Raw genomic sequence first — 12,295 nt, 5'->3', positions numbered from 1 at the left:
TAGCAAAGCGTAGCAGTATGTATACAGCTGTGATATGAAGCTAGCAAAGCGTAGCGACACATATAGCCTACTGCTGTGATATGAAGCTAGCAAAGCGTAGCGATACATATACAGCTGTGATATGAAGCTAGCAAAACGTAGCGATACATATACATGATACATACATGATAGCTGATAACAAACTATCATTACACATGGGCAAAACAGAGTCCATTCTCTTCGGTTCAAATAACAAACTCAGCAAGACCGACGGCTTCTCAGTTACAGTGGGTGACAATATTGTCACAAGGAAAGACGAAATTACCTACCTGGGTTCCATCCTAGAGGCAAATCTTTCCTGTGACAAAATGGCATCCAATGTAATAAAAAAAGTCAACCAACGAACTAGATTCTTGTACCGGATCTCCTCTCTGGTAAACAAGAATACCCTGAGGACTCTGGCAGGAGCACTCATTCAAGGGTACTATGACTATGCGTGCACCTCATGGTACCAAAGCACCTCAAAGGCGCTTAAAACAAAATTACAAACATCACAAAACAAACTGGTCAGACTACTACTTGACCTGAACCCCAGAACCCACCTCACCCCTGCCCACTTTGCCAACCTAGGATGGCTTAGAGTAGACGACAGAGTACAGCAACTTGCAATGGGCCTGGTCTACAAGATACACTATACGACCGGGGTGCCCATGTACATGTCAAAATACTTCCCAAAGGTCAGTGAATACCACAACCACTACACCAGAGGAAGCTCAACAAATCATGTTAAACCCAGATTCGGCTCAAACAAGGGACTAAACACGTTTCGCAATTATGCCACAACAATGTGGAACGCCCTACCCAAAGCTGTAAAGGAATGTGAATCCCTGCCCACATTCAAAACCGCCCTTAAAGAGCACCTACGGGAGGCTGCAATTCGAAACTGGCCACCGTAAATGCCCAAAACCCCCACCACCTCCTAATAGACAGTCTCCTCCCCACCGCATGTATATATTCCCTCCCCGCCGTATGTATATTCCCCTCCCACCCACCCACCCCCTCCTAATGTACAGTCCCCTCCCCATCATATGTATATACTCTGTCAGGATCTAGGGGTAACAGTACTGTATATTTGAATACCGCCTATGTCACAAATGTATCAGTACTAAATACCTATATGTCCCTATGCCATAAATGTCATGTATGTTATGTATGTCATAAATGTCTATATGAATTGAAAATGGGGGACCCTGATGGAAACAAGACAAACGTCTTTCTCAGGTCTGCATCCCCTTAACAATTGTATGTATTGAGCCGTACTGTATTGTACCCATTCTGCAATCTGTTAAATAAAGTTTTCATTCATTCATTCATTCACAGCTGTGATATGAAGCTAGCAAAGCGTAGCGATACATATACAGCTGTGATATGAAGCTAGCAAAACGTAGCGATACATATACAGCTGTGATATGAAGCTAGCAAAGCATAGCAGTACGTATACAGCTGTGATATGAAGCTGGCAAAGCGTAAAGGTACATATACAGCTGTGATATGAAGCTGGCAAAGCGTAGTAGTATGTATACAGCTGTGATATGAAGCTGGCAAAGCGTAGTAGTACGTATACAGCTGTGATATAAAGCTAGCAAAGCGTAGCAGTACGTATACAGCTGTGATATGAAGCTAGCAAAGCGTAGCAGTACATATACAGCTGTGATATGAAGCTAGCAAAGCGTAGCAGTACATATACAGCTGTGATATGAAGCTAGCAAAGCGTAGCAGTACGTATACAGCTGTGATATGAAGCTAGCAAAGCGTAGCAGTACGTATACAGCTGTGATATGAAGCTAGCAAAGCGTAGCAGTACATATACAGCTGTGATATGAAGCTAGCAAAGCGTAAAGGTACGTATACAGCTGTGATATGAAGCTAGCAAAGCGTAGCAGTACGTATACAGCTGTGATATGAAGCTAGCAAAGCGTAGAAGTACGTATACAGCTGTGATATGAAGCTAGCAAAACGTAGCAGTACGTATACAGCTGTGATATGAAGCTAGCAAAGCGTAGCAGTACGTATACAGCTGTGATATGAAGCTAGCAAAGCGTAGCAGTACATATACAGCTGTGATATGAAGCTAGCAAAGCGTAGCAGTACGTATACAGCTGGGAATCAGCAAGGCCTCACGTAGTTGCGTATGATTTACATGGTAGAGAGGGTTCTGGGGGGGTGGGGTGCTTGTGGGGTGGGAGAGCATTTTACACGTGAACTATTAAAAGGTAGAACGTGAGCGTTCTGGACATTGATGACCTGCCGCTCTCTTGTTGTTTCAGATGTGATTTCGATGACACGGCGCAGTATCGGGTTTCCGCCATGAACTCCAAGGGGGAGCTGTCTTCGTTTGCCTCTGTCATTGTCAAGAGTAGGTTTCACCACCAACACCACTGCTTACACCACAACACCAACGTCAGGTGGTGGTTACAGCTAAAGGCTGAACAGATCAGATTTTCTCTGTAAAATCATGTTGAAGGGTCACTCACTTCACAAAAAAATATATTTATTTTGCACATAATCTCACACATCCGTAAAAACACAGTTTTGCATACATTGATTTAGTTTGACAGTTATTGAAAGTAAATTAATTTCAATATGGCCACCAGTGATGTCATCGGGGACATTGAATCCTTGTGTTGTGTTAATTACAGCTTAATGAAATGATGTAGATAAAAAAAAATAGCAACACCTTGTCTTATAGGGATTGCTACGTTATCATTTCACTGAGCTCTAATTAACACAACACAAGGATTCAATGTCCCAGATGAAATGGTTTTGGGATGCGTGTGAGATTATGTGCAAAATAAATCAGTATTGTTTTTTTGGTGAAATGCCCCTTTATGTCACAATTATAACTCACTGTAACAATCACACAAACACACCTGTTGTTGTAAGTGTCAGCACTTTTCTAAACCATGTAAGTCAGAGACCCACTCTATTAGGTGTGGAAGTAGTTTGGGTTAAAGATGTTAGCTATGTACATATTATATTGTGCTTAGTCCAACAACATTTTGGGGGGCAAATACATTTCTAATGTCATACCTAATATTTTTTACATTATATATTTAACACAATAAAATTGTTGTTATTTCTGGTAGGATTCAAAGGTGAAGTGGATGAGTCTTTTCCTGCTCCCAGACGTAAGTTTGAGTCTTTCTTATGGTGTAGCCAAGCCATTTATAACATTGGTCTGTCCCCACAAAAGTAGACCAATCACAACTGACGCTTTCCCTGATATTACACACTGAAAAGTAGACCAATCACAACTGACGCTTTCCCTTATATCACACACTGAAAAGTAGACCAATCAGAGCTGATGATTTCCCTGATATTACATACTGAAAAGTAGACTAATCAGAGCTGATGATTTCCCTGATATTACATACTGAAAAGTAGACCAATCAGAGCTGATGATTTCACTCCTGTTACACACTGAAAAGTAGACCAATCAGAGCTGATGATTTCACTCATGTTACACACTGAAAAGTAGACCAATCAGAGCTGACGATTTCACTCATGTTACACACTGAAAAGTAGACCAATCAGAGCTGACGATTTCACTCATGTTACACACTGAAAAGTAGACCAATCAGAGCTGATGATTTCACTCATGTTACACACTGAAAAGTAGACCAATCAGAGCTGATGATTTCACTCATGTTACACGCTGAAAAGCAGACCAATCAGAGCTGATGATTTCACTCATGTTACACGCTGAAAAGTAGACCAATCAGAGCTGATGATTTCACTCATGTTACATGCTGAAAAGTAGACCAATCAGAGCTGATGATTTCACTCATGTTACACGCTGAAAAGCAGACCAATCAGAGCTGATGATTTCACTCATGTTACACGCTGAAAAGTAGACCAATCAGAGCTGATGATTTCCCTGATATTACACTCTGAAAAGTAGACCAATCAGAGCTGATATTTCTGACATCACACGCTGAAACAATTAGCCCAGCCAGCCAGGAGACCACCTAGCTCTGAGAGCTGGCTCTTCTTAAGCCATGACACATATGTATTCAATTCATGGAAATAAATAGGATATAAATATGTCCTGACAATCGTTTTGTCTGCCAGAAACCAAGCTACATTGACCAGCAAAATACAGGAGCTTTGCCATATCCTCTCTGACAACAGAAGTTCAATTTTCTTTTTACTCAGTATTTAGGCTATACACAGACCATACAATGCAGGGAATCATCAGCATGACATTCAGATGAATGCCTGAAGCGAAAGTTAACTGAAATATTGAGTAGCAAACATTAACTGACGATAGCTATGCTAATCGCGATTAGCTCTAAGCTAAAGTCTTTCTATTCTGTTCAGCGAGGCTGTGATAAAGCTTCTGTTTGGATGTCGAAGGATTATGGCCGCTAAACAAGCTTGTTTATGGTTAGTCCGTTTTGCTCCAACTCATCCAGCTTGCTAGTGTTATAACAATAAATATAAAACTAGCTTGCTCCCCCAAGGGACTCGTTTTCAGAGGAACCCGTTTGATACAACGGCGTCTATACATCAGACCGGCAATACGTCAATCGAAGTGAATTTGGATCGCCACGACTCTATTTTGGTTGCGCCATGCCCATTTTGGGGGAATAAACATGGCTTAGACTGATTGATTGATTGATTGATTGATTGAAAACTTTATTAACAGATTGCAGAATGGGTACAATACAGTACGGCTCAATACACACAATTGTTAAGGGGATGCAGACCAGAGAAAGACTTTCGTCTTGTTTACATCAGGGTCCCCCATTTTCAATTCATCATTGTTTGTTACCCGGACTTGCCGGTCTGATGTACGACGTCACATGTACTATTAACATCATCCATGCTGGAGCAGATTTGAGGGTTAAGGGGTGTGTGTGTGGGAGGGGGGTTGCACCGGGGTGCGGAGGGGGGGGGGGTGCTATTCATAGTATTTCCATGACATTTTACACCAACCAATAATATTTTGGCCCAATGCCACAGCTTATTGGCCACGATTGTTATTCAAGGCTAATCACCCGTTATTCTTTTATAACCGATGTTTGCCAAGCAAGATGTCTGTAATGGAATACTATGAATAGGTGCTAACTGCATTAACGGCTTATCTGTTATCTCTTGATGCTGCTGTCGCTGCTGCAAATGCAGGGAAGAGTGAAGGTAACAGGACCTCTGGAGGCTGGTTTGCCACTGATTGCCTCTCTATCTATGCATGACCTCACCCTTGTGCATCTGTTTGGAAATGTAGTGCTTTTCACCGTAAATGTTGTACTACAAGGTTATAAGTATGCAGTGTTGTATATGTACCTGTGCTGTAAAGGAACACAGCTAGATTTCTTGAGCCGATTAAGCCGATTTCTTGCCGTCCCGGCACCGATGTTCTCCAGAGGGCCGGCTATTAGAATGTGAATGTATGCAAATGTGTAAATGAGGAACACATTTGCTAAATATGTGTGTACCGGCTTAATTGAGGGCCATCTTAAAACGTTGTACATGTCTACTTTAGTAGAGCTTTGGGTGTAGATTGCATGCATTGATTTGTGAATGGTTATTTATTTACAAAGTAGGCCTACATTTTCGATTTTAGAAATTATTCACCGTTTGATTCCAGCTATGTTGTTTGTAATGTGTACTGTAAATGTAATGTGTAATGTAAAAAACACAACATGCAAAAAGCAATAGTTCTTTTTAAATGTGAAGGACATATCCCGATCACACATTCACATGAATATGGAACTCATTTGAAAACATATGGTTTTACAGGATATTTTTCTCCAAATAGGGTGGTGTTCTGTGTGGATCACTGTGTTGTGCATGAACGCGTGCCGCCCACCTTCTCCCACACTGTGTTTGTGAACACCTGTCTTGTCACTCTTCTAGTCTTCATGGTGTCTCTTCAGTCTGCTGTATAATGTTCTTCTACGTCCAGTGAATCCCTGTCTGTCGAAAGAGTGTCTCATCACGTCTTTCTCTTGGTTCCTTATTGGGAAGCAACACGATGTTGTGGGACGGGCTATGCCCTGGACCCTCTCTTACTGTCTAAACCTTGTATATGTCCCACTTTATATTAAAGTGACAATGTGTAATCTTTCTTTTAATTAATTATGCCCGGAACGAACGAGACGCGATAGCTTCTTTGCGGAACAGAATGCGGAAACAAATGTGCAGCCACCTAGACCGCCAGGAAACCAAGATTTCGCTCTGCAGAAATTCTCCATACAAACAAAGAAAGCACACAGGTTAAAGGAACACGCCAACATAATGGGAATTGCGCTCACCATCTTCTCCAGAGTCAGACAAGAAGATAGATACTCATTTCCTCTCTATGCGTTCAGTTGAAAGCTATCTGGCTGCAAGCTAGCTTAGCACAAATGAATGGAAGCGGATACGGACCACTAGCTTACAACTCTGGGAGCAGTGTTTTTGGCCAACAGCTAGCTAGGTCCATATCTGCTACCATTAATTTATGCTAAACTAGACTAGCTTGCAGCTGGATTGGTATCGATCTTCTTGTCTGACTCTGGAGAAGACTGTAAGCTAATTTTTCACAATGTTGGCGTGTTCCTTTAAGACGGAGCAAAGAAGCTCATGGGAAATGTATTGAAAACATAGAGACAGTACCACTCGTGGCCAGCAGGTGCCACGATTACACATTGTTGCTTAAAATAATCCACCTCTGTCTGTGTGAGGTTTGCATTCAGTGAGTATATTCACCGCTGCGTGACGTTCAACACAACAACACGAACCCTGACCCCCCAACGTGTCCCTCGCTCCCTCCGGCAGAGGGCGTGGTGTCTGAGTATGGCATCACCTTCCAGACCCACATCATGGACAAGTTCAGCGTGTCGTTCGGACGTGAGGGAGAGACCATGAGCCTGGGCTGCACCGTCATCATCTCCCCCTCGCTGCACCGCTACCAGCCGGAGATCCAGTGGTACAGAGACGGTGGGTAAAGTGTTCATGATGTAGAACAAACACCGGTCTCTTATTGGGCGACTTTCATATTTGTGAGTGTGAAGATATATATATACTTTTTATTCTATATTTTTCAATATGTATTGTATTTTTCTATATAAAAAAAATTATATATGACATTTTCTAAACACGTAATTTTTTACTTTTGCGTGCCAAAATAGTACATATTTAATGATTTTACTGGAGTACAACTTAACATCTAATTTTTTTTTTTTTTTTAATGTACTTATATTACACTTTCAGCATATTAATGACTGTCATACTAAACATGTGCTTTGAATTAGTACATGAAAGCACATAAGAAGTACCAAAAATACTATACTGCAAGTATAGTTTTTGACTTGGGAACTGAAATTTCTCTTTCTGCACATCCCTCCTGGATTGAATTGAATCCAAAAAAGTGAGAACCATTAGATAATTTATACCTCTTAACATGCGAGGGCCCACATTGGGGACGTTGCACTTTGGCAACCTCTAGCGGCTCGGGTGTGCATATTTTTTAATACAATATATATATATATCGAATTAAAGCCCTATTTGTTGCCTGTCTGATAGCCATTTCAGGTGACAAAATCCGTTCAGCGGTTCTCGAGTTACATGCCGATGTGTGAGGCGTGCGCCGAAGTACACAATGTTGTACAAATACAACACAGACTCCCGGGGCTCTAGCTCCATCAATCATTTGGCGATCTCTAAAATTATTGGACAGGGGTGTAGCCAATGAGTGAGGCTTTCCAATGATACCCCACATGGGGATGTACAAATCAGGGATCTAGGTGATTATAAAATTATAAACAGCACCTTTAAATGAGTGCCGTTGAATAAATGTTTTCAAATACAAAGATATTTCAAATACTCCAGTCTAGCCAGCCTGTGTGTTCGCTGGGTGTGCATTTGAGTGATGCATGTCGGTCACTGTGCTCATGGTCGATGTCTTCCAGATGTCCTTCTGAATCCCTCTAAGTGGAGCATCATGCACTGGAGCGGAGACAGGGCCACCCTCACCTTCACCCACCTCAACAAGGAGGACGAGGGCCTCTACACCCTGCGCGTCACCACCAAGTCTGGATACGAGACCTACTCTGCATACGTCTTCGTCAGAGGTACGCCCGTCTTCCTAACCTAAACACTGACCATTTCAGACGACGTGATCGTGGTCTTGCTGTATAAACACCTGGTTTGATTTGTATTTTCAATGTTGTGAGAACTTTAAGAGGAATGCTACCCATTTTAAGAATTCACATATGTTCCTCCTGTGCTACAGGGCAGTTCAGTCAGTATGTTCTTCCTGTGCCCCAGGACAGTTCAGTCAGTATGTTCTTCCTGTGCCCCAGGACAGTTCAGTCAGTATGTTCTTCCTGTGCTCCAGGACAGTTCAGTCAGTATGTTCTTCCTGTGCCCCAGGACAGTTCAGTCAGTATGTTCTTCCTGTGCCCCAGGACAGTTCAGTCAGTATGTTCTTCCTGTGCTCCAGGACAGTTCAGTCAGTATGTTCTTCCTGTGCCCCAGGACAGTTCAGTCAGTATGTTCTTCCTGTGCCCCAGGACAGTTCAGTCAATATGTTCTTCCTGTGCCCCAGGACAGTTGTTATTATGTTCTTCCTGAGGACAGTTCAGTCAGTATGTTCTTCCTGTGTCTCAGGACAGTTCAGTCAGTATGTTCTTCCTGTGTCTCAGGACAGTTCAGTCAGTATGTTCTTCCTGTGTCTCAGGACAGTTCAGTCAGTATGTTCTTCCTGTGTCTCAGGACAGTTCAGTCAGTATGTTCTTCCTGTGTCTCAGGACAGTTCAGTCAGTATGTTCTTCCTGTGTCTCAGGACAGTTCAGTCAGTATGTTCTTCCTGTGCTCCAGGACAGTTCAGTCATTTCTGACTCTTCACAAGTGCTTCCTAACATCCTCCCTATGCTTCCTATCACCCTTCCTATGCTTCATATCACCCTTCATATGCTTCCTATCACCCTTCCTAACATCCTTCCTATGCTTCCTATGCTTCTTATTACCATATAGCATTAGCATGCTAATCTTAAAAACTACAATAGGAGAGCGGTCAGTGTATCTGCCGGTCAGTGTGTTTGTGTTTGTCTGTCTGTGTGTCGCCTGGTAGCACCAGGGTTCGAAATTAACGGGGGCTTGGGGCATAATGCCCTTGAAAATGGACAAAATGCCCTTGAAAATCAGTTAAGGGGGGCACAAAATGCCCCAGACAGTTTACTAATTATATATATATATTTATCCGGTAATGGAGTGTCTGTGTATCGTACGGTTCAGATGACTCACAAATAAAAAAATTCATTTGGCGGAGCCAGGTGCTAGTCAGTTTGTGTACAAATGGCAAGCACAATCTAAATCAATCTTCATTACGACTTTAAAAACATAGCCATTAACATTACATAGGCCTACACACATCTTGCTATAACGGTAGCAGTTTGTACAACACAACGCACGTTTTAACTATGGTAGCTAATACAGTCAATGAAATGTTATCGTAGCTACAAGCTAGCAGAGGAGGGAATGAGAGTCTGAGAGGCGGGGTGTTTAAAGACAATGATAGGCGTTTATTCAACATCCAAGAAGGCTAACATACAACTGTGTTTTACTAACTCCAACCGGGACTATTGCCGCTTTCGCGCTGCTTGTTGATGTTATGAACTCCTCCTAACGTTACCGGAGCTGAAGGTGCCACACGCTAAAATGTCCGTGGGGACCCGGCGCCAACCCATAGATAGTTCCAACTCAACGAATTACGTAATCCACCACAGTTGCACTCAATATTTAAATAATGTTAGTCTAAATAAATGTAGAGATACATAATAATTTCAAGCAGAAAACGAATCTTTCCATTAAGAACTGACAATCAGGGAATTTAAACATGGTTGACATTGTTTTTTTGTGTTTATATTATAGAAAGGAAAGTCTAGTGCTGGCTGAGCATATTGTTTGTTTGCACTAAGTTAATACTTTGACAAATGTAGCCTATATTTTTCAGTCAGTTCGGTCTTTGTGTGCCAAACATTATTTAAGGCTGTAAACACTGTAAACTTTTTTATATATATATATATATATATATATATATATATATATATATATATATATAAATGAGAAGCATGTTTAGATTTGAGTGTTATTTTTTTTTAATAAAAATTAACGTATATCGAACCGAACCGAAAACCGTGACCCCCAAAACCGTGATACGAACCGAACCGTCCATTTTGTGAACCGTCCCACACCTACCGTTTATCATAAAAATTCAGTGCCCCAGAAATACAAAAAAAGCCCCCGAAAATCAATTAAGGGGGGCAAAAAATGCCCTTGAAAAAAAATGTTAATTTCTAACCCTGGGTGGCACTGAGCGTACCTTTCTACACAGTAGATTTCGCAGAGTAAATTTTACTCAAACTGAGTCCATTTGAGCCCAAGTGAGTACAATTGTACTCAGTTTGAGTAAAATGTACTCAGTTTGAGTAAAATTTACTCTGCGAAATTTATACTTGTCTATGGAGCAGCCCCAGATTTTACATCCCAGTGACATCACTTATTGGAGGGTTGCATGCTCTGATTTGTGAGCATGTGAATTCTTAAAATGGGTGGCATTCCCCTTTAAAGTGAATCACATTGATGTAGGAGATGGTCCGTTTGAATAGGAGATACATGATGAATACACGATGAAGACATGATGAAGATGTGATTTATAAATTATGAAGACATGGTGAATACATGACACAGATGTGGTGAATACATGATGGAGACATGAGGAATACATGATGAAGACGTGATGAATACAAGGTTAATACATGATGAATACCACACCACTACATTATTTAGCTTTGCAGGGCTACAGTAGCGTTTAGTATTTAGTTTGTTGATGCGTTAGTGTAGCGCAGCTGGTCACAGCTTACTGTTTGTTTACCCTCTCTGACATTTCACTGGGTCATAGCGGCTTCCATAATGTGTGTGACCACTATGATGTTGTGGTGCCATGTTGAAGAGTTGAGGTGCATGTTGCATATTGGATTGTCTCATCAACGCAATTCCTTCTACAATGGACCTGGTCAGTGTCGCTAGGGTATTTGCCATGCTCTTCATATTTGTATCTAGGGTATTTGCCATACTCCTCATATTTTCATTTGACTGCAACTCAGACGCCTCGAGTAGGTCAATGATCCTTTTCTTGGCCTTGACGTCTTCCTCGATCGCATGCTGGAGCTGTCGAATCAGAATTGTATTTAAATTTAAGTTAAGACCACTGTGCACATTTCACATCTGTTACACAGAACATTTCTGCTTTATCACCAATGATGATTACCTGTGTGTCAGCAGAAAGCTTTCTTTTCAGGCGATCCTGTCTGTGTCCTTGGAGTCTTGCCTTTGGGGATAAAAAGATAGAAAGAAATTAGGCTAATTGTAAACCACATAAATCAGGTCATTGGCATTTGGTCATTTCATTTAGTCTCGTTTACATCAGGGTCCCCCATTTCAATTAATCATAACATATATGACATACGGATAGACAGTACTGTTACATCTAGACATTTATGACATACCAGATCTACAGATACAGACTGTTTGAGTACAAAAAACAAGAGTTTACAAAGAGAGTATACATTTGAGGGGGAAGAAACTGTACATTGGAGCAAGCATATAGTAATAGCTACCTGTAATAGATCCCTTTTTTGTCTCACCACAAGGTTACTGAGCCCTGGTTCTGGCGAATCTGATGCTTCTTCAATCTCCTGTTCGGCTGTTTCAGAAGCCTCTGTAGTACTATCTTCTGGTACAATGAAATCAGCCGTTTCGATTCCCGATGGAAGGGCAGTGGTCGCAGGCGACCCACCCCACACTTGCTCACAAAGTTCAAAATACAAGAAGACCACTCTTCCAAAGCCACTCCTGGTACCTTTGTCAACTGCTCCTCGATATTTCAACTTTATTTGTTTGAGCTTGTTAATTAGTACTGCCTTGGTGATGTCCTCCTTCTTGTGTGGAAAGTCGGAGTCCGTTTCACAGCGATACTGCTCGAGGAATAACGCTAAAATGTCCGCATACTTGCTTTGTACGGACTCCCAGTCGACGGATTCTGTTATCTTATTCACCTTGTACTCGTTCGTGATACTCAGGAGTAGTTCGACCTCACTGTCGGTCCACAGGAAAGATTTTTGTGCTGCTGCCATGTTCGTTGATAGCTGTAGAATGTTTGTTTTGGCTGTGAGCAGGAGGGATGTTTTGTATTCGGCGCTTCAGTTCAGTTCCGGTAACGCTAAGCCCTTCTGATTGGTTGAGATGGCCTTCATGTCTGAACAACATC

At 41.7% G+C, this 12,295-nt stretch overlaps 1 protein-coding gene and 1 long non-coding RNA gene across 2 annotated transcripts in view; one reads left to right on the top strand and one right to left on the bottom strand.

Moving 5' to 3' along the window:
- myom1b (myomesin 1b) overlaps positions 1–12,295 on the top strand; it is a gene marked incomplete at its 5' end in the record, with an annotated part of 87,223 nt that overhangs the window by 14,516 nt on the left and 60,412 nt on the right. Inside the window, 4 exons of the mRNA XM_084326431.1 lie at positions 2,307–2,395; positions 3,126–3,167; positions 6,802–6,963; positions 7,935–8,096. Coding sequence (XP_084182557.1) covers positions 2,307–2,395; positions 3,126–3,167; positions 6,802–6,963; positions 7,935–8,096 — 455 coding nt within the window. The remainder of the gene's footprint in view (positions 1–2,306; positions 2,396–3,125; positions 3,168–6,801; positions 6,964–7,934; positions 8,097–12,295) is intronic.
- LOC311238392 lies at positions 10,730–12,192 on the bottom strand. The gene is made up of 3 exons (XR_014620358.1): positions 11,646–12,192; positions 11,297–11,356; positions 10,730–11,196 (listed from the first exon to the last, which is right to left on the bottom strand). It is a non-coding gene; the product is annotated as an uncharacterized lncRNA (long non-coding RNA).

Source organism: Notolepis coatsorum (genome assembly GCF_963971535.1).
Source record: "Notolepis coatsorum genome assembly, chromosome: 12".
Lineage (NCBI taxonomy): Eukaryota > Metazoa > Chordata > Actinopteri > Aulopiformes > Paralepididae > Notolepis > Notolepis coatsorum.
This window is presented reverse-complemented; position numbering and strand designations above follow the sequence as displayed.